Source organism: Equus caballus, chromosome 13, assembly GCF_041296265.1.
Source record: "Equus caballus isolate H_3958 breed thoroughbred chromosome 13, TB-T2T, whole genome shotgun sequence".
Taxonomy (NCBI): domain Eukaryota; kingdom Metazoa; phylum Chordata; class Mammalia; order Perissodactyla; family Equidae; genus Equus; species Equus caballus.
In genome coordinates, this window is record NC_091696.1 from 1,616,057 (window position 1) to 1,639,388 (window position 23,332).

The 23,332-nt window shown below is 56.7% G+C and overlaps 1 protein-coding gene across 17 annotated transcripts in view; it reads right to left on the minus strand.

The window, feature by feature from the left end:
* The window catches only part of MAD1L1 (mitotic arrest deficient 1 like 1), a 420,727-nt gene that overhangs the window by 218,669 nt on the left and 178,726 nt on the right, over positions 1–23,332 (minus strand). For 7 of the 17 annotated variants that reach the window (XM_070231369.1, XM_070231368.1, XM_070231375.1 and 4 more), the window contains one exon: positions 13,303–13,413. The exons of the other annotated variants lie outside the window; for them this stretch is intronic. In XM_070231369.1, coding sequence (XP_070087470.1) covers positions 13,303–13,413 — 111 coding nt within the window. The remainder of the gene's footprint in view (positions 1–13,302; positions 13,414–23,332) is intronic. 17 annotated transcript variants of the gene reach the window in all.

Consider the following 23,332-nt stretch of genomic DNA (forward strand, 5'->3'; position numbering starts at 1 on the left):
GAGAGCGAAACAGACCAAGGAAACAACACCGAGTCCAGAAACGGACCAATACGTATAGAGACGATTAGTTTGGTGATGTAAGCTGCCCTGCAGAGCAGTGGGAAGGGACAATCTCTTCAATAAGTGGTGTCAAGTCAACTGGAGATCCACATGGGGGAAAAACGGAGCTTGCCACGATACGATAAAGCTTCACATTGAGAGGTTAAGTGTGAAAAAGCAAAACAATAAAGAAGATGATATTGAAACATACATCAATGACCTTGGGTAGGCAAACGGTTCTTATACAGGACATAGAAAATAACAACCATAAACAAATTTTAAAATGGGCAAATTAGATCTCATTAAAATTAAGAGCTTCTATTAAACAGAGTGAAAAACTGCTACATACTGGGAGAAGATATTTGCAATATAAACACACAACACAAGACTAGTATCCAGAACATATAAAGAATCTTTACAGATCAGAAAGAAAAATGGGCAACGGGTTTGAAAGGAGTTTCACCAAAGTGGTCTCCAAATGGCCAATAAACATATGAAGAAGTGTTCAACCTCATTAATACTCTGGAAAGTGCAAACTGAGAACACACTGAGATCCACCACCCACCATGGAATAGCACGAATTTAAAAATGACAGGATGAGGTGTGAACAAGGCTCACTCCTTCAGTGCCAGCGGGCGTGTGACATCATGAGCACCGTGATAAACGGACACCTACTATACGGTGAACACGTTATACACCCGACGACCGAGCAGTTACACGCCTGGGTATGCGCAGACAGAAATTCACATACGTGTGCGCCAAGACGAGTCAAAGAACGTCATAGCAGCATCATTCACAACTGCCAAGAAATGAAGAAACTCAAATGCCCATCAGCAGAAGAATGAAAAAAATGTGTTGTGGTATCCTCATAAAATAGAAATGAATGAACCGCACACACCAACGTGAGGTTGAGCAAAAGAGACCAAACACAAAACACTACACACTGGACTGTGGAAAGTACATTTATATGAAGTCCTAAAGCAGGTAAAACTAGCACGTGATTTAGAAGGGCGCCCACTGTGTGGGAGCGGGGCACCCCTGAGGGAGGGGTGTGGGGGGCACCCGAGGGAGAGGGTACCTGTGATGGTCCAGCCCCAAACTTATAGGCAATCACGCAAATGGCTGACTTTATTATAACTCACTGAGTTGTACTTTTAGGACAGAGTACTTTCTGTATGTATGTCAGACTCCAATAAAAAGCTGGAAAAAGTATTCTTAAAAAAGATATTCTGCAGTTCCAGAAGCACAGTTTTGGCTGTATAGTCACATTACAACAGCTTATCAGAAAAAATATTCAAACGAAGACCAACTTGGTATTCCAGCAGACGGACTCAAATGAGGGAGGCCGGAGCGCGGGGCATCCCAGGTAGGCGGCACCGGGGCTGGAGGGTGGACCGCACAGGGTGCTGACTTTTAGCACACACATTCGACAGTCAGAGCATCTAGTGAAAGAGGGACAGGTGCTGCAAGGGTGGGGGGCAGGGGGGCTGGTTCAGGAGGCTCTGAATGTCACATTACATGGTCTGGAAACTGGGGAGCCCCAGGAGTTTCTGAGCAAGGAGTGACAGGCATGGAGATGTGAGAAGATTAATCTGGGAGTCGTAATGACAACGAAATGAGAGAGAGGAAAGAGGAGAGAGGGAGCAGCAGAGAATAAAAACACCCATGGAACAGCAACCAGGTCACAGACCAGGCGTGAGTGCCGGGAAGGGCTGTGACTTCTTGCCAAAGTCCCCAGTCCTTCCCCCTGAGACAATTCAGCTCTGTAGGCCTGAGGTCTTCCACACCACTGGCCCAGGAATTCTCCTAGGGACACGCTGGGAACAAACGGAACAAATGGCTCAGTGGCGGTGTCACTGTATGATCTCAATCTTGATCTTCCAGGCCACCTGGCCAGGAGGGAGGGATCCGGAAAGTGACTGCAGCAGACAGCGCAGCTCGTCAGCACGTCCCCACCCCGCCCTCCACCGGAGCAAAAGTTACACATCCAGGGAGACAGGAAGAGGCTCCCAACAGAGCTGTTCAAATCCAAGTTTAAGAAAAGAAGGCTCTGGGGACAAAAGTTTTCAGGGTAGTCAAAACTCATTAACTCCAGTTAATTGGGTAAAAAGGCCAGTTCAATTGATGATGAGTGAATTAGAGGGTAATTTTCACACAAAGCAATTCTATTAACTTGCGTATAGTAATCTGAAGAAGCGTTAACAGTGCTACCAAATGCACTTCTCACTTGGCTTCTCTCCTAAGTAGATAAGGCTAATTTAGAACGCACACACCACTTGCTACGACAATTAGAAACTGCTGGACACCCTTCTCCGGTAGCCTTTCGCAGCTCTGGAGGGGCCGAAGCTTCAAGGCAAGACAATGTAACCCTTTTAAAAGTGGTGGAAACTATCAATCCGTGCTTGATGAAAATGCTTCCAAACTAATCAGACATGGCCCTGGTCAGAGCAAACGGAGGACAGTGGGAAACTGCCAACCCTCCCCAGTGAGCCGCTCACTGTCTGCCCGCGGTGCTGTGTCGAAGGCGGCCAGCCTCACAGGTGAGTGCGCAATGAGGCCCCGGCCCGGGGAAACGCCCACAACAGCACTGCTCCGGTGCCCTCGGGCCTCCGGTCCTCTGCCATCCACAGCCACCACATCGTGTCTGCCATCCGGGCCGACCTGTTCAGCACCGCTTCCTCCTCGTTTTCAAAGATCGCTTCTTCTCTGCTTGTCTTCATCTTTCACTCCCTTCTTTTCCTTCAGCCTCATTACCAGATAATCCTACCTGACCAATGTTTCCTGAGCTCTGCTTCTGCAGGTTACCGGGTTCAGAGCAGCCCCATAAGAGGACAGGGCTGCCAGACCTGACAGGAATCTCCTGTCCCCGATTCGTCCCCTCTAAGGACCTCCCCAGCGCTCCCCTGCAGGCAGCAGGAGGCGGAAGGCGAGCCCCTGGCGGGGAAGGGCCGTGGTCCCTGTTTCATTCGTTCCCCTGCTCTCAACCCCCTCCCCAACCAGCCCAGCCGTCTGAGTCAGTGAGGGGCCCAGCCTCTGCCTCCGGCCGCCCTGCCCTTCCACCATGACACACGACACTGAGCCAGAGGGGCGGAGGGACGCGCTGCTGCTCTGCCTCTCACCAGCAAGCCATGTTCTTGCAGTTTCAACCTCCTGATAAAAAGCTCTACAACACCTATTGTAGCAAGGAGTGGGAATCAATTGAGACTTCCCCAAGCAATTTGACTTGGATTTCACACCGCTCTATTACAAATTCCATTTCATTTATGTTTGCTGTATAATGCATCCCAGCATCCACCCTGAACCAGCAGCGTGCTTCCTAACAGCAGGTCCTACACGCGCGCTGACAGCGTGGCTGCCGCCTCAGAAAGCCAGGGTTCCAGGGGCGATGCGCGAGCACGGTGCCAGGGCTTCCTGCACTGTCCCCTGTGTCAGGGTCTTCACCAGGGAGGGGGAGGTGAGCCCCCCCAAGGAGTCTGTACCACACAAATGTGGTGGAGCCACAGACTGAGGGAGCGACCGCCGGTGTGGCCTGCTCTGTGTTAAGCAGGACTTCTCGGCCGGGACGGAGGGGAAGAAGAGTGAGTAACACAGGGACAGACGGTGAACGGGCCCCAAGCCAGCTCCAGCAGTCAGAGAAGCCCCTTCCGCTCTCTGAGCCTCAGTTCCCCCAACTGCAAAACAGCAGTTAAGTCGATGGACCTGCATCCTGCAGTTCAAAAGCTGTAATGTTGCAGAAACTAAGCGGCTTTCTTCACGAGAAGGTAAGGACACCAACAGGTGATGCCCGTGCCCACTCACCACGTGCAAGGCATTGTACCAGGAAACTTCCACGCATCGGCTTGCCAGAGTTTCCTTCACTACTACAGGCGCAACCCCTAGCATGGAGCCTGGAACCTAACAGGCTTCAGGATATGCCTTAATTGAAAGATGAATGAATGAAACCATCAACCTTCAGAACAACCCCATGAGGCGGGCGCTGGCACACAGTCTCTTTCAGAGGAGGAAATAGGCCTCCTGAGTTCAATGACTTGCCCAAGGTCCTCAGATCCTACTGACAGAGCCCAGATCTGAAGCCAGCTCTGCAGGAAGTGAGAGCCTGAGCTCTCGGTCATCACACAAAACGGTGGGATCGACAGTCAGACGCGAACAAGCTTTATAAATCAAAGCCCCAGTGCAGCTCTGAGCTCAAGTACCCACTGATCGCAAACCGCAAAAAGATTATGAGACAACAGAGATCCAGTGATCCCAAAATCTTCAACATTCACCCCGACTCTGAGTCCCAGTGGGCACATGACACGACCCAAGTGGCTCGCACTGATTTCAAAGGTCCCTCCTCAACTGAGAAGGCCCAGCCCCAGACGGGGTTTTGTGTCACACAGACACACACCCACCCGCCCAGGGAGCTGACCACAGAGCTCAGGGACAGGGCTCCCCTTGCCAGACCCTCCTGCAGATCACTGCTCTGCCGCCCAGGGCCAGCGACCCAGACAAGAAGCAGCCAAAGCACAACCACCCACCAGCTGCGGAGCACCCCCGACGAGGCCAAAGGAGAGCTGCGCGCTGCTCCCCGTCCCAGACTGAGAGTCAAGTGCAAAGAGAAAGTCGCTTTCAGTTCACGCCCAGTGTCGTGGGCGCCACCCAGGGTCAGGCCGGTTCTGCAGGGAGTAAGGGAGGGGACGCCCTGCTCTCCAGGAACCCAGCCTGGGAGGGAGTCAGATGGGAACATCAAAAAAGAAGAAAGGGACCAAAGGAGAGACATGGTGGGGCGTGTGCCCCACCGCACACCAGGAGGGGACTGCTCCAGCAGCGGGGACAGCCTGGATGGGTGGGGTGCAAAGGCACCTCTCCAGAAGGACATGGAATGGGCAGCCGGCTCAGAGGACTTTCCAAGCCCCACGTTCCACCTGCTAATACCATTTATGTACAAGTGTGCACACGGATCCTACGCCCCTCCACACCCAGGCTCCCGGGCAAGACCACTATCACCTGGCTGTGCCTTCTCCGCACTCAGCCAAGTGGTCTCACACATCAGGGTCCTAGGACCCACTTGCTGATGCCACCACAAGATCCGCAAGAAGCAGAACACCAAACAGCCCACACCCCCAAGCTCAACCAAGATCCCTGATTCAACAAACATCATCAGCTACCGATCGTGCGCCAGGCCCTGTGCGGGGCCCGGGATCGAGAGCAACAGGCAAAACACAACTCTCCACGCATGCCATGTCACGAGGCTGGAGGCTCCCGTCAACGCCAGACCCCCCAGAGCCCAGACCCCACTCTGGCATCGGCGTGGGCGGCAGCCTCTCTAAGCCTCAGTCTTCTCAACCATAAATGAGGAGAAATCTCATATCACAGCGTGATTTTTAGGACCAAATAAGATCATTAGGTGAAAGCTCACAATACCTATTTTTAAATTTGTTAATGTTAATTATTATTATTAGTCCTACCTTCTTGGAAAGTCCTCCCTCTATTAAAAAAGAAAACAAACACCTGGCTATTTGGCCTTACCCGCCCATCACAGATAAGCTACAGCTTTCCCAAGCTGCCGCTTGGATGAGCGCCCACTCAGGGGGCGTCCCAGGGAAGGGGCCCACTCCAGAGGGTCTCTCAACACCCTCTGTGCCCTGCTCTCTGGCCATTATCACTGCTTCACATTTCACAATTCTGTCTGCCTCCGCAACCAAATGGCAAGCTCCCGCAGGGCAGATGAGGCTGCCTTTCTCTTTCACAGCCATATTCTCAACACCCAGGACAAAGACGCTAAAAACGTACTTGCTAAACGCATCACAGCACTTGGTAGGAGGGTTCTATCCAGGCCTCGTTGCCCAGCTCATGACCCTAGGGGTCAAGAGACCGCGGGCTGGCTGCTCTGGCTGGGCCGCCTGCCCCGGCACCGACAGCTCCAGTGTGGCCGGCAGCATGCAGGGCTCTGAGAAGCCAGGCCTGCCCCAGCTACTCCAGGGCCCCCAGCCCCAGAGGGAAGGAGGGCAGTGCGGCGGCGGCCGTCTGCCGGGCCAGGCCCTCTGCTGCAGCAACAGGCTCTCTGCCAGAGCCCCTCACATGCTGGCCCCACTACCACTCAGGATGGGGGGTGGTTAGACCCTGCAGGTGCCCTGACTGTAAATCACACGCGGTTGCTTCTGGACGGCAGCCTCATGCAGGACTGAGTGAGGCGCCATCTCCGCCCACCATACCCCCTACACCAAGGGCTCCCGGTCGTTCTCAGGGAGACGCTGCACGTGTCGACGGTCAAGAGCAGGAAGAGGAGCCCACGGCACCAAGAAGATGAAAGCTCACAAACCCGACGCCCACTCTTGGCTTCAGCCCTGTCCTCAGAGCTGGGCTCCCACAGCCAGTGCCAGCCACACTTACGGGACATTCCTCCCCCAGCAAAGCAGCTCCCATCCTGAGGCGATGGCTGGTGCTGAGGCCTCTGTGTGAGACTGCCCGGGGGACAGGGACCCCAGGTGCCATCTCTCACCCTCCAGGCCCTAACTCGGCTGAGGCTTGATGTGAAGAACAATCTATCACAGACAGAGAGGCCCTGGGAGGAGAGAGAACACTGACTCCTGAGGGCCTCAAGGAGAAGAGTGGTCGGTTCTGCAGGCCGCAGCCGATGGCCAGTCAATGACCAGGGAAGAGGATGGAGAGGCCACCCGCCTCCCACGCAGGACGGAGCCACTGCTCGGCCAGTCCCGTCTCCTAGGTTGCAACCAAGGGTGGGGGCAGTACCTGGTCACCCGCCTCTGCAGAGCAGGCCGGGAACACCCCAGAGCAGGCTGCCCGAGAGCTCAGGGTGCCTCCCCAATCCTCCCCTCGCTGGGACAGGTGTGAGGCAGCCTCCCGAGTCCCCGCCCACCGTGCGGAGGAGGCTCGCGCTCCAGGACCTGAGGGATCTAACAACACTCCTCATGACCCCGTTTCCTCCAGGAGGTGAGAAAGCAAAGCGGCATCACAACCTCCAGCACGGGGCTCCCCAGGGGCGATGGCCAAGCAGGGGTGCACACACAGAGCCGCCACGACTTCAGACTGTGACAGTGCAGGATGCGCAGCTGCTGTTTGCAGCGACGGAGCGAGCCTTGGTGGCGTGAGGAGCAGCCCCAAGGTAACGGCCGTGGGACCCTGACTGTAGACACAGCTGCTGCGCTTACCCCGCCCTGCTTCCCGCCGTCCTCCTTCCACAGAGGGCACTGGACTTGAGCCGGACTCCGGCTCCCCCACTTCCCGGCCACGCTTCCTGGGCACGGCGCTGACTCCCGGAAACGCTCGCTTCCTTCTCCGTGGAACACGCCGTGTGAGAGGAGAGGGAGTGAACACCGAGACCTCCGGCTCAGACCAAGTGCGTGTGGTGTTAGCGTGGTGACCAGCGTCGTGATGTACAGCTGCAGTGTTCACAGAGGGGACAGGGCTCTTCCATGGACCACCTGGCGAGTCACAGCGCAAGGAAGCAGCCAGGGCCACACTCGCTATCAAGAAGCCTCCGCTCCCCTCAATGCGGACGTGGCACTGAACCGCTGTCCCGGACGGAAGTTTGTCACGCACACCAGGTATCAGAGGACAGTGAGCTGCTGTAGGAGCAGGAGACTGGTCACGGTAACAGAGCAGCCACTCGGGAACAGCGGGGGCAGGAAAGAGCGTCCATCTCGGATCAGCAGGGGAAGGACAGAGGGCAGGGAGGAAGAGATGGCAGGGAGGGAGGGGGCAGGAAGCCCCACAGGGCCGGGGGGACCGCTGGCTAACTCCCAGGAAGGTTCTGTCTTTCTATACACCTTCTCTGCGAAGAGACGCAGGTGATCGGGAAGGACTCAACGTGCAGACCACAGCCTGAGAGGCCCCAGCTCTGGAAGAGCCCTCTGGGCCAGCACTCATGGGCTCCTTGCATCCACCCAGAGGGAGGTGCCGTTATCATCTCGCTTCGCAGAGATGACAACTGAGACACGGTGGTGAAATCGCAGCAGCCAGGAGAGCAGGCCACAAACCCAGGCCCCACGGCTCCCCAGCCCTGGCCCCTGCTCCTGCAGAACCAAAGATGACAAGAGGTCAATTCAGTGGGTCTCAAGGCCAAGAAAGACCTCACCCATAAAGCAGTGGGAGGAATAAGAAAGGGGAAGACTGCACACTTTCCGACGTAAAACACCTCTGTGTGTCCTGAAACACTGTTAAAAAAACAAAAGGTAAAAGACGCACTGGGGAAAACCTACTGTGTACAAGCCAGTGAGAAGGCCCCCCAGACCTAACAGAAAGCTGAGCAGAGCAAGCAGATGGTCAACGGAGAAATGTAACTGCCAATCAACACAGGGAAAAATCCAGAAAGAGCCATTTCTCACCCAAAGTGGCAAGAAATAAAATGCTGCTACTCTGTGAGTGGGGCTGCAAGGGGCGCACCCCATACCTGCTGAAGGGGACAGCGCTGGGTCAGCCACACTGACTAACTGTCCAAAAAGTGTTCTTGCCCTTTAACCAGGAATCCAGGTCCAGACAGACATCCTAAGAAATGAGTTAGAGATACAGTCCAAGAGCTGCATCCAAGGATGCTGGTCACATTAGCAAAAATAACGAAAAATTAGAAACAATCTAAACTTCCAATAAAGAAAAGAGTTTAATTTTGGCACATCTGTACAAAAGAACATTATATAGCCACCGAGGGTTTTATTTTCACAGACTGTAACGACACAGGCATTTGTCACAGTAAATGTTAAGTGACAAACAGGTCTTGTCTGTTGTTCTAATACCTAGAACAGCTATGGGAACACCCACAGCACCTGGCACATGTGGATATCAGCCAATAAGTGTTCAATAAACGGACGGATGGATGGATGGGGGGAAGGAGGGAGAAATGAAGGAAATACACACACGATTTTAGTGCTCTCTGTCGGTGGAGGGATCAAGGTCTTCGCAAATGTCTTCTTTATATTTCCCGGCAGTTTCCAAACTCTCACCATGTATAGGATTATAATAAAGGAAAGAAAGAGGCGCTGTACGTTTTAAAGGAGTCAAGGCTTACACCTAAGGCATATTGACACATCAGCCAACCCGCCCATCCCTTTGCAGACACCAAACCCGAGGCCCAGCGAGGTGAGGGGCCTTCCCTGACTCACCTGCGACACGGCGGCCGCTCCCCCAGGGCCCAGGGCTCACCGAGGGTAAGCCCACAACCCGCACCAGCATCCTGAGGGCAGTGAGGCCCGGGCACAGCGTGCGAGAGAAGGAGACACAGCGGCTCAAGGAGCTGGTCGGGGAAGGGCCGTGGGTCCCGCAGTTCCGGCCCAGCGCGACCACCGAGTGTACCACCCGCCACTGGAGGGTTGCAGTTCTCTGGTTTCGGCTGTGGCACACCAGGCTGCCAGGAACAGTCTCGTACAGGTTTTGCTGTGGACACGAATTTTATTTCTTTGGGATAAATGCCCAGAGCGCAACTGCTGGGTCGTACGGTCACCGCAGTTTAGCTTGTGAACAAACTGTCAAGCTGTTTTCTAGTGGACGCGCAGGAGTGACAGATGAGAGACGCCGTCCCACTGCGTCCTCGCCAGCACCGGGAGTCACCGCTGTTTATCCCGGCATGCTGACGGGCATGCGGGGACCCTCACGGCGGTTTTACAGCCCTTCCCACTGCCCGGTGACGCTGAACCGTCCACCCACTCGTCCGCCGCCTCGCGTGCCCTCTGTACGTGTCTCTGTCCATTTTCTCATCACACTGTTTTTACTACTGAGTGCTGAGGGTTCTTTCTCTCTTCCAGGGCATGGCCTCTTGTCCGATGTGTGGTTTGTAGATAGCTCCTCTCTCGGTCTGAACCTTGTCTTTTCATCTCTTAACAGGCTCTTTCACAGAGCAAAAGCATCTAGTTTCTATAAAGTCCAATTTATTAATTTGTCCTTTTACAGAGAGAATCATATCCTTGGTGTCAAGTCTAAGAACTCTTTGCCTAGATCCTGAAGACTTCCCTCTTATTTTTGAATACAAGTTTTATGCTTTTATGTTCGACATTAAAGTTCACGATTAATTTAAGTTAATTTTTGCGTAAAGCGTGAGGTTTAGATGCAGGTTCACTTTTTGCCTATGGATGTCCAGCTGCTCCAGCACAATTTATTGAAAAAGTTATCTTTCTTCCATTGAATTGCTTTTGCATCTTTCTCATCAGTTGACCCAGAGCAAGCAGAAGGAAGGAAATAAAGATTAGAGCCGAAATAAATAGAGAATATAAAACAATAGAGAAAACCAGCTGAGGCAAAAGTGGGTTCTTTGAAAAGATCAATAAAATTGATAAACCTTCAGGTAGACTGACCCAGAAAAAAAGAGACTCAGATCACTAAGACCAGGAATCAAACAGGAGCAATGTCACTGACCTCACAGAAATGAAAAGGTTATAAAGGAATACTACTAACAATCGTACGTCAAAATTAAACCATCCAGGTGAAATGAACAAATCCCTAGAAAGACAGAGACTACTCAAATCTGATGCAGGAGGAAACAGGAAACCCGCACAGACCTGTCATTGCAAGTAGAGATGAGCCAGCCCCCACCTGCTCCCGCTGTCTCTGGGTGCTCCTGGGACCAGGCCGCCCTGCTGTCCTGGGACTACACAGAGGGCACTGTTAGCTCTTTGGTTAGGGCCCCGGGTCCCCGAGGCTCTGTCGTTCTCTCTGTCCTCGGATTGAGTCACTTCCACTCACTGATTCTTTCCTCTGTCCCCTCCATTCCCCTGCTGAGCTCATCCAGTACACGTTTATTCCGTTTCTGTACTCCCAGTTATTGTCTAAAACGTCCTGTCTCCCTAGGACACCACCTTCCCAGCCCTGTGGCACTCCTGGGCTGCCATCCTCTTTAGCTCCAAGTACAGGATACAAAGACAACCACAAAACCCAGGGAGCCACCACATGCTGCTCCTTGGGTCCAGAGGTCGCCAGCCTCCAGCCTCCTGAGTCTTTTAATGTTTGTGTTACATATAACGTCCAGGGTTTTTACTTGTACCCAGCCAAAGGAAAGGGAAAAACACGTCTACTCCATCTTCTTGGAAACAGAAGTCTTAGTTGTTCTTTAAAATTGTTCATTAAGCAAATAATTAGCACCGCCTAGGTGCTGGGCGCTATAGTAGATGCTACCCTAAGCAGCTTGGTGGATGAGAGTGTCTGGCACTGCTCCTGGCTCACAGGTGACACATGAAGTGAGTGACTACACCAGATGCGGAAGGGCTTTGAAATCATCTAACCAAGTGGCAGGTCACTAAACCTCTCTATCTGAGGAAGGGAGGACTCCATCGAAATAGAGATGCTTCCAAGTTGCAAATGTGCCGCTATCACCAAGGTGGCCCGCGGGGAGAAGAAGCCCCTGGAAAAGTTGCTGGGGCTCGTCTCCATCATCGAGAAAGAGAGAGAGACACACACACCCTCTAACACCCACCACTGCAAAACCACGGCTTCTGGCCCACTGCAGCTAAAGTGCATGCCACGCTGGCGCCAGCAGTCCCACATTTATCCAGGGAACACTACCAGTCCCACTGTGTGAACTGTGCCCCTCCTCCCTCCACAGAGTGGTACTCAGAGCCACCAGCTGACCCTCTGAAGCTGAAAGCTACCTTCACGGAGGAAGACAGGCCGGCACTTAAAAAGTTTTGTCCCTACTTTCTGCATTCTCTTCATTTACAATATTGCTTATGCAAAGATATTACCATACATAATGCATTCAATTATGCAGTGTAAGATGCAGCCTTAATGGAGAAAATTCAAGTCAGCCACATAGACACTTCAGAAAATATTAAAAAAAAAAAGACGACCCTGCCACTAACTTTCAAATGTGTTTGAATTCGCACACCTCTCACTACCATAGGGACGCAATATAAATATATAAACTAGTGCTCATCTCATTTTCCCACTGTTTTCTTGCATGATAATACGCCTGGAGCCGACACCTCTCTCCTTCTCAGTGCCGGGCCTGCATTAGCATGTAAATAGCTCGCAGATACAAGGACACGGAAGCAAGCCAGAGCTCCTTAATTAACTTCAATCCCCAGCAAACCCGGCAGCAGTCCGCTCTGACAGTTCCCCCAGGTCCTCCTCAGGAGGCCCTCGCCGGCCTGGGGAGTCCTGCCAGGCCAGCACTGAGAGGGCGGCTGGAAAGGGCCGGCCGGGGAAAGCGACATTTGGGTACTGGGCCCACAAGAAGCTGTGCCATGACTGTCATCTGGAACTTTGGGATGCTTTGCTGAGCCAAGCCTGGGTGGACGCACTGGGGGACTGCCAACCGGGGGGCGGGGGTGCTGGCTGGGTTCACGCTTACTGAGCACAATTCCTAGTCTCAGCTGATCCTCACAAACAGTCCTACACGTAGGTCCGGCCTCTCTCTCCAAGGTGAAGGGCCAGCACTGCCCAGGCCTCTTGCCAGGCCCCAGGGAGCTCTACGGTCAGGGGTATCTGACTTGTTTCCTACTCTCCCACACCCGCCCCACCCATCCAGAAACAGTGCCGAGTCCACGGTTGTCCAACCACTGAGTGAACGACACCAAGGAAGAGTTGGTCACTAGAAGATGCCACACGTCTTATTCTGCAGGCAACAGGGAGCAGGGGTGGTTTGGGGGCTGAGAAGTGACCTGGGTAGAGCCAGGCTTCCAGCACGTCACTCTGAGAAGCCATGGGACCCACGGGGAAATCCTGGCCACAGTCAGGCAGCGAGTGGCAGAGGAGGAAGGACATGTGCGAGAGCAGTGCTGGAGGAGATGTCAAAGCTCCAGAGGCGAGGGGCCGAGCAGGAAGGGCAAGTGGGAACAGGCCAGAAATAACACACGTCGTAGCAATGCTCACACAGCAAGGACCGCAGCTGCGCTCTCGAAGGCAGTGCTTCTGCAAGCCCGTAACTCAGGTCACCTGCCAACAACCTGACGAGGAAGCACCAGGCCAATGGCCACCTTCCCCGATGATGAGAGCGAGCCGTAGACTGACTAAGCTGGCCAGGCTGCCCACAGCAACACCTGGTGCAAGGAGATTATAAGGCACGTGCACTGGCTCTGAGGAGTTATCGCTCAGAGCACTGTGGGATCTCATGGGGGCTGAGATGCCAAAGGGAAGCCATCTGGGCACACGCCAGAAGGAGGGGAAAGTGCCCGTAAACACACTGGAAAGTGTACTTTGGAAACACAAGCACTAGCTCCCAGAAGACACTGGCATGCAGACTGGATCATAACCCACAAAGATTCACAAATAGGATTCAGCAGTGAAGACAGCCTGGGTGAGGAGCCTGGAGGTTGGGGCAGAGGCACAGCACCAGCTCACCCGGCATCGTGGGCCCGCTGCTCCCTCTGCTCCAGCTGGTGCCTCTCCTTCCTGTGCTCCCCGCCGGCGGTGTAAGTGGCACCTACTTCTTCTGCTCGACCGCACTGGCTTCTGTCAGGATGAGGGGAGGTGATGTGGGAAAGGAAGTCGTGTGCTGCAGTGAAATGGGGCACACCAGGAAAGGGGCCTGCAGACATTTCTCTCCTGTGTGAAGGGCTCATACATTATTTCTGCAGCCCCGTACGGGATCCCGATGAAGACAGGCAGGGGGAAGGCGGGTGTGGGCATGAACGTGACAGGCAGGCGCCACGCTGGGCCTATTCCCGGTTCTCCCCGGATCTCACGGAGGAAGCAGAAGCTCTGAGTGGGGATGTCATGTGCCCCAAGCCGCACGGCTGGTAGTCAGAACTTGAACCCAGGCCGCCCTGACTGCACCTTGCTGCACCAACGTCTCCCAGGGCGGGGTGATCAGGAGCCAGGGATCTCCGGAAGGTCGCCAACCCCCTAGCCCTTGCAGTCTGCACTGCTCGCCAGCATGGAGCTCAGCCCCATCGAGCAGATGTGGCTTCTGTGAAGGCCAGGCCTGTCCAGGGCACCACTGTTTGCTCCTCGGCAGGCCAACAAGCCACGGCTGCAGGCAGCCTTAGCAGAGCTCCGAGCTCCCGACGCACGATGCGGACAGACTGCTCTCCAGCCACTGTGGCTTCACACAAGAGGGAAAGCCCAGAGAAGACAGATGCACAGCCCCTGCCACGGCATCCTCCCGCTACATGCTTCTCATTATCTGCCCAGGGCTTTGCGTTTACACAGCACCATTCCTCTCGGGGCTACAGGTGGTAAACGAGGCTGGCTTAGACAGGAATAAATCATGCTTCTGTAACTAGCAATATTTCTTAACCGGAGGTTAAGAAAAAATCACGAGCGCAGGCTAACCAGTGGGTCTAATTTATTTAGAGCCATTCATAAAGCTGTGGATAAAGCCTTTATAAAAGCTTATTAGAGAGCCCCAAGGAAGCCCCAGAAAAACAGACCGCCGCTTAGCGGGAGTTGCAGGCCCCAGAGCAAGTGAAGAGTCTAACAGAATCTTTCAAAGGAAGGAGAGGCGAGAGCAAAGTGGGAGCCACTTCGTCACCTAGAGGGCTCTTTCCTTAGGCAGACGCCACTTCGAGGCTGGTTCCAGGGAGACATCCAGACGGCCCCAGGAGCTCCTCAGGCGAGGGCCTGTCCCAGGGCCCCATGCCCTCAGCTCTGGGGAGCACGAGGGACACAAGAGCCGTTGAGCGCACACCATTCTCCCAAGGGTCCCAAAAGCAGGCCAAACCCCTACCCCTAGAAGAGGGTGCAGAGCTGATGTCCCCTTATGGGACAGTTGGCACAGCACAAACGACACCAAACCCCTGCTTTACGCCCTGCCTCACACTAAACTCTGACTTCATAAAAAGGAAGGTCATAACGCCTTGGGTAGACAAGGGGCAGGCACCGCTGAGCACCCAAAAGCCCACATTCAATCCTGGGCCAAAGAAGACAGGGGCCCCTGGGGAAGCCACTGTCACTCCCTCACAAACCCCACAAGCACAGAGACGACAGGGCGGTACTGGCCCAGTGCCACCTGAATCACCTGGGAAGCCAGGCACATGCTGGGAGTGACACGTGGCCACAGGAGCTACCTGACACGACCCTCATGCATCCATTTTACAGATGGAGAAGATGAGACTCGGAGACTCAGGAAAGGAGTGGGCTGTCAGCGAGAGGGTCTGCCTTCCACCGCAGACCCCCAGGGTACCTGCCACGCTTTTTTTTTACTGCGCCCTGCCCTCCTGGGCAGACAGCCTGCACTCACCTGCTTTCTTCCCAGGCCCCCAGGTTCTGCAGGCAAACGCTATTTCTACGTTGTCCCCCATTCTGCAGACACAGTGCAAAGCCAGAGACGAACTATGGCAAAAACAGGTACCCAGAATTCTGGAAAGGGGCCCACGGCCACAGCATACAGTGAGCACGGACAGCGTCACCTTGAACGATGCTGCAAACCCACAGGGAAGCGGAGCACCGCCGCCCGACCCCGAGACGGCGCTGGGGGCTGCTCTGGCCTGCAGGAACTTCCTGCCCTCCTCCCTGGCATTTTACTGGGGCAGTCTGGATCTTTATGGGTGAAGTTAACCAAGAAAATATGACTCCAAAGCGCACTCCCTGCACTTGACTGTCTTCCCCCGGATGAGGGACGTTATTTAATCCCCTTCAGCCTGAGCACACTCCGAGTCTGTGAACACACATCCCAGTTTATTGCTGTTTCGTAACTACTACAGTGGCGGGGCCAGGCCTGTCTACTGGGCCTAATGTCCCCTGAGGGTCTCAGGGGGAAGCAGTCACACTCTATACCTGGGGTTCCAGATTGGAAACACACTCTCACACACACACTCATACAAGCACACATGCACACGCATACGTGCACACACACACAACTCACATATACACATGCATGCACACATACACATGCACGCTAACATGTACACTCGTGTGTGCAAACACGCATGCACACACACACGCCCTCACACGCGCACGCACTCTCAGATGCCCCTCTCCCTGACACGGGGGGCAGTGACCGGGATGGACGGGAGAGGAGCTCAGGTCGGAGTCGGAGAGGCCCAGCCGGACACGGGCAGTGGTTCCACCTGTCCTCCTGGGCGCAGCTACAGACTCTGCCTCCCTGCCCATTGTCAAAATGGCTGTTAAATGGATTAAAACATGCTAATGAAAACAAGGTAATTTGATGGATGTCAGCAGTCACTACTATCCACTGAAGGCCTCCTGGCTTCAGGCCCTACTCCAGGTATTTGACACGCATTTACCAGAAAATAAATTTCATTAACAATAAACATCAAGCACGCCGCATAAGACCCAGCACAGACTAAGTGCTGAGTCGCTGGCCAGCCAGCTCTGCTGCAGCTCTCCTTTTGGAAGAGCGGACTTGCTCTGACACTGTTCATAAATGGTGAGGGGCTGGCCCGGGGGATGCTCAGTGACCACAGAATCGCCCCCAGTCAGCTGGTGACCGCACTCAGCACGGAAAGCTGCGCTCAGCTGAACGGGCCGTGCAGGAACGCACAGGACATGCACATCTCCAACACCCACCACGTCCGCGGGTGCAGTGCGCGGTGGGGGCGGCGGCCAGGCACACCCACTGTCACCCCTTCCCTCAGGCAGCCCTCCTTCCTCTCCCCCAGGACCTGCAAGCTGCGACCCTCCCCACAGCCCTCCCCACGTCCACACGCAACTCCAGTCTTCCCGCAGGAGAGCGCCGGATCCATTGCAGTATTTGTACGTTTCTTAACCAGTGAACACGAGTAAAATGTGCTCCCGTTTTTATTAGGTTCCTATCTTATTTTTTATGTGTCATTGATGAAGTTTCTGAGTGTGCATAGCAGCATAATTTTTAGGAACACACATGTCACATTATAGCAGAAGTGACGGTAAACGTTTGTTAAACTACCACATTTGTGTGAATGTTAGTTTACAATTAAGACTTCCAAACTACTTGCTCCTCTAACGAGTCTCTGGGTCAGCTCTGCCAGGTGGATGGCGTGGGGCACGCTCACTTCCCTGTCCAGGAGAGGGGGCGCAGGTCGAGGGGGCAGGAGTCACGACAGCAGAGGCACAGGAACTGGCCCAGGACGGGTGTGCGGAGCCTCAGGCCAGGCTCTTCCTCCCCAGGACAGAGACACGGGAAGGGCCGGCCCCAAGCAGGCCACCTCCCTGCCACTCCCAGCCAGGCGCTGACTCCCCTCCCGCACAGGGAGGCCCACGCCAACCTTGGGGTGCCAGCCCACCCAGGGCAGCAGAAGGCCCAGAGGTGCTCGCAGGTCCAGAAAGCCTCTACGTCCCTTGGGAAATGAAACGGAAAAACAAGTTTCCAGAGAGGAAGAGGAGAGAAGATGGCCTCGTCGGCCACATGCCGCCTGTGGAAGGAGAACGGCGGCTCCACACTCCTGGCCAGACAGGGGGCGCGGGCTCTCCCCAGCATGGGTGGTTGGGGACATCGCCACCCCTTGGAGGACACGTCAGCCCCTGCAGGTTACATGGGGCCTCAGGGAGCCCCCAGCATGCAAATGCCGCCTTGGGCCTTGCTGCTCTCGGGGAGCTGGGGGAGCAGGAACCAGCCCCACGTTGGAAGTGAACCCAGGGAAGCTGAGAGGCCGCCTTCGGGCCCTGGAGGCAGGGAGTTCCCACACCAGGAGAAGAAAAGGAGCAGCAGGGCTGAGGGTGGTCTGAGGAGAAGGCCCACGGGGGCCCTGTTGTCTTGGCTTTGGTTGGGGTCCCAGTGAGTGGCTTGACCTCGCAGGCATGAGCCTCCTCACTGGAAACAAGTGGCCACTCCAACAGGGCCGCAAAGACCGAAGGCTGCCATACCTGCTGGTGTCCTGGAACAGCACTCCAAGCTCCCTGCTCCCCAGCGGAACACCTGGAGGCACCCCAGGGCACTTCCATGGCTTCCCGCCCTGGGGCCAGCCCCCATACGGAAGATACGGGGGTCTTCCCACAGATCATCAGCACAGGGACCCTCCCCCAGATGGAGGACATGGGGGACCCTGCCCCAGACCAAGGACACGGGGACCCTCCCCCAGACCAAGGACACAGGGACCCTCCCCCAGACGGAGGACATGGGGGACCCTGCCCCAGACCAAGGACACGGGGACCCTCCCCCAGACGGAGAACATGGGGGACCCTCCCCGAGACCGAGGAGAGAGGGACCCTCCCCCAGACAGAGGACACAGGGACCCTCCCCCAGACGGAGGACACGGGGGACCCTCCCCCAGACCAAGGACACAGGGACCCTCCCCCAGACCAAGGACACAGGGACCCTCCCCCAGACCGAGGACATGGGGGACCCTCCCCAAGACGGAGGACACAGGGACCCTCCCCCAGACCAAGGACACAGGGACCCTCACCCAGACCAAGGACACAGGGACCCTCCCCCAGACCGAGGACACAGGGACCCTCCCCCAGACCGAGGACACAGGGACCCTCCCCCAGACGGAGGACATGGGGGACCCTCCCCCAGACGGACGACATGGGGGACCCTCCCCCAGACCGAGGACACGGGGGACCCTCCCCCAGACCGAGGACAGAGGGACCCTCCCCCAGACCGAGGACAGAGGGACCCTCCCCCAGACGGACGACATGGGGGACCCTGCCCCAGACCGAGGACAGAGGGACCCTCCCCCAGACCGAGGACAGAGGGACCCTCCCCCAGACCGAGGACAGAGGGACCCTCGCCCAGACGGACGACACGGGGGACCCTCCCCCAGACCGAGGACACGGGGGACCCTCCCCCAGACAGAGGACACGGGGGACCCTCCCCCAGACCGAGGACATGGGGGACCCTCCCCCAGACGGAGGACATGGGGGACCCTGCCCCAGACCGAGGACACAGGGACCCTCCCCCAGACCGAGGACACGGGGGACCCTCCCCCAGACGGAGGACACGGGGGACCCTGCCCCAGACCGAGGACACGGGGGACCCTCCCCCAGACCGAGGACAGAGGGACCCTCCCCCAGACCGAGGACACGGGGACCCTCCCCCAGACGGACACGGGGACCCTCCCCCAGACCGAGGACATGGGGACCCTCCCCCAGACGGAGGACACGGGGGACCCTCCCCCAGACCGAGGACACGGGGGACCCTCCCCCAGACCGAGGACACGGGGGACCCTCGCCCAGACGGAGGACACGGGGGACCCTCCCCCAGACGGAGGACACGGGGGACCCTCCCCCAGACCGAGGACACGGGGGACCCTCCCCCAGACCGAGGACACGGGGGACCCTCCCCCAGACCGAGGACAGAGGGACCCTCCCCCAGACCGAGGACAGAGGGACCCTCCCCCAGACCGAGGACACGGGGACCCTCCCCCAGACCGAGGACATGGGGGACCCTCCCCCAGACGGAGGACACGGGGACCCTCCCCCAGACCGAGGACACGGGGGACCCTCCCCCAGACCGAGGACACGGGGGACCCTCCCCCAGACGGACGACACGGGGGACCCTCCCCCAGACCGAGGACACAGGGGACCCTCCCCCAGACCGAGGACAGAGGGACCCTCCCCTAGACGGAGGACACGGGGACCCTCCCCCAGACCGAGGACACGGGGACCCTCCCCCAGACCGAGGACAGAGGGACCCTCCCCCAGACCGAGGACACGGGGACCCTCCCCCAGACGGAGGACACAGGGACCCTCCCCCAGACGGAGGACACGGGGGACCCTCCCCCAGACCGAGGACAGAGGGACCCTCCCCCAGACCGAGGACACGGGGACCCTCCCCCAGACGGAGGACATGGGGGGCCCTCCCCCAGACCGAGGACACGGGGACCCTCCCCCAGCCAGAGGACACGGGGGGCCCTCCCCCAGACGGAGGACATGGGGGACCCTCCCCCAGACCGAGGACACGGGGGGCCCTCCCCCTGACGGAGGACATGGGGGGCCCTCCCCTAGACAGAGGACAGAGGGACCCTCCCCTAGACCGAGGACACGGGGACCCTCCCCCAGACGGAGGACATGGGGGGCCCTCCCCCAGATGGAGGACATGGGGGGCCCTCCCCCAGCCAGAGGACACGGGGGGCCCTCCCCCAGACCGAGGACACGGGGGCCCTCCCCCAGACCGAGGACACAGGACTCCTTCCCTCCAGGGCTCCTCCTTTGGGCAGGGAAACCGAGGATGACTCAGTGTGGGCAGAGGCCACTGAAAGCAGAGCTGCCCAATGATTCCAAAATGCTGATGCAGCCCTCAGCAGGCGTCCCGGCCAGGCCACCGCGGGCCACGGGCAGACATGCCTGAGCCAGGGATGGCCAGAGGAGCCCAGCAGCCTCTCGAAAATCTCTGAAATAATCCCCAGGAGTGGCCTGGAGACGATCCAAACCACAGCAGCAAGATGCTGAGGCTATTTTTAGCAGTAGCACTCCAGAGGGTGCCTGGCAGGGAACCATGTCTTTCAGCCTGACCATCAATTTGCACCTGCAGCCAACTTCCTTTGCTTTCAGGATGAAGGTTATTCAAAGATGTGGATTTCTTCGAAATTGAGTTAAAAAGAGAACAGGTCTCTACAAAGAAGAGAGGGGGTTTTACAGAGTAAACAAGGACACTCCCGGCTAACAGAGCCCGGGCCTCCCAGGCTGCCAGACGCCCTCCACACTCAGGGCCACTCGAGGGCCCTCGCGTCCACCTGCAGGCGGCGAAGGCCACCTGGGCCCCGCACTGGAGGCCCCTCCCATGCGCCCCACCAGGTCTGCCCCTCCCGGGCCTCCGTCTCTCCTGAGTGAAGTCCGAGCCCTGGGTTGGGAGCCTGCAGCCCCTTCTCGAGCGAGACATTCAGGCTTCCCCACCGCAAAGCAGACCTCGGGGGCCTGGGGCTGCGGGCCTGGAGCGACAGGCCTCAGGTGGATGCGGGTGGGGAGACGGAGGCATTCACCTCGGGATAAATTTAAGGAAGCACCAAACATGTCAGCAAACGAGACAGACAGACGATACTTTAATGCAGTGTTTTAGAAACTCAAAATTACTGCAAAAAAGCCCATAAACAAAATACCGAAAGTATAAATGAAGACAGGATGCACCCAGGATCTGCACACTCCCCTCACCGGTGCCCCGGCCCTGTCCCACAGGATCCCCCATCCCATAGGAGTTCTCAGAGCTAGGAGCAAGCTGACTGGTGTGACAACGCGGCAAGCGACACTACACAGGGCTCACAGAAAAATTCCACTACCGAGACCCTCGCTTAGGAGGCTCTCGAGGACCAGCACCCCATGGAACCCAAGTTTAACATGCTGGCGTAGAGACACTAAGGAGCGAAGCCAAGGGCAAGAGCACACCAAGTGGCACCAAGCCTCCGTGTGCCACATGTGAACCAGGGCTGTGACCACGCTGCCCCAGGGCCAACCCCAGAGAAGGAAGAGCCACAGCAAGATGAACAGGGACAGGACAGACACCAGGGGACGTCAAGAGTACGCCCTGGGGCTCAGCTGTCAGCTTCCCCTCCCGTGAGCAGTGCAGACGGGTGGCCACTGGCCTGTGTGACAGCTGAGGCCCAGCCCCTCCACCCAGTCTGTCGGGAGCACCCCCAGGCGTGACCCACGGGTGTGCAGAATAATTCAGGGGGGCACAGGAAACAGTGGAAATCACACTTGTACTCATTTTTAGAAATAATTTTCTCTTTTAGAAAAATTTTTTAAAAATGTACTCAACATTTAATTATTTGATATTCATCACTGACCATGGGTCACATATGTGCTTTTAAAATGGATGTGCACATATTGGCGAGGACAAGGCAAACCGGGTACAAAGGGCACGCAACCAGGCCAGGCTGGAGGAAACACGGGGGAGAGCCAAGGTGGCCAAGGGCCATGCACCTAGGGTTCATCCGGCGGGGACAAGGTGATGGTGCCTGAGTTTATACTGTGGGGGAGGTGACAGCACCCCAGTCTAACCTGTGAGGGAGGTGACAGCACCCAGGCCTATCCTGTGTAGGGAGGTGACAGCACCCGGGCCTATCCTGCGTGGGGAGGTGACAGCACCTGGGCCTATCCTGTGTGGGGAGGTGACAGCACCCCGGTCTATCCTGCGTGGGGAGGTGACAGCACCCGGGCCTATCCTGCGTGGGGAGGTGACAGCACCCGGGCCTATCCTGCGTGGGGAGGTGACAGCACCCCGGTCTATCCTGCGTGGGGCGGTGACAGCACCCGGGCCTATCCTGCGTGGGGAGGTGACAGCACCCCGGTCTATCCTGCGTGGGGCGGTGACAGCACCCGGGCCTATCCTGTGTAGGGAGGTGACAGGACGGGAGGGAGGCACGGCCCGCATGCTGGTCCCCAGAGGATGAGGTGTGGGCCTTCTGGAAACAAGCTCAGCGGGCATCTGAGGGGCAAAGAAAATCAGGATCTGCTCGAGGCACCGAGAGCCCCACAGCGAGCACCCCCAGCTCTGAAGACCTGAAGGAGGAAGAGGGGGCGTCTCCAACCCCTCCCACCCCAGGGCAGAGCCCAGCCCCACCCGAGCACCTGCTCCCACCACCACACCTTCCCGCCAGCCTCTGCCGCTGAGAGCTGCAATTTTTTTCACTTTCATTGTTGGGGGAAAAGGCAATTAACACTATTTTCCAAGTTGCTAATTTTAAGTCACGGCATCAAAAATAGACACATCTGTATCAGCTTTCTTGCCGCAAGCACTTCTGATGTCCCCACCCACCCACTCAATGGCAGGCAGCCCACGGGGGGAGCCGGGAGAGAGGGAGGGAGGAAGGGAGGGAGGCAGCCCAGGGTCAGGGTAGAACAGAGCGGCAGCAATGCGGCTCCTCACCCACTGAGCTACCCTCTGTGGGCCTCGTTTCCTCAGGTGAAATGAACATCAACAGACATCTCCCAAGCACCTACTACTCACCAAGTGCCTACTATGTGCTAAGTGCCCATCAGGAGAGATGAGAAAACATGACAAGTGCACCAGAAGGAACCAGGACAGCAGACAGGCATATGCAAAGGCCGGGGGCATGGAGGCCCTTCCCTGTGCCCCCACCCCTACCAAGCACAGCACTTTCCAGTCGGGCAGGAGGAGCAGATTCTAGTGCTGTGCCAGGAAGGCAGGGAGCAGGCCCAGGGGACTCTAGAGGGCTGAGGGAATGTTTTCTAGCCCCAATAGCACAAATAAGCCAGGGGCCGGTGTCTTGTGCAACGGGCCTAAGTTAGTCAGCTCCTGTGACCGAAGCTAGGCATTACCAGCGACGTGCTTTTTAAGCTCTCAGGTTTCATTTGCTATTATGGAGTGGGGACACGGGTCACCTCTCCTAACAAAGAAAAACAGGTCCAGTTCAAACAGCACCTCAGAGGGCCCTTCACTGGAGCTGCCGTCTCTAACTCAAGACCTAGAGGGGACACGATCTCAGCGATGTCATCTAGGAAGCGTTTATGGGGTGGCCGGCACCGGGTTTCCGATCACACACACACCACTAGGACCACCGCGGAGCAGCCACACGTGCCCACCGGCCAGGGC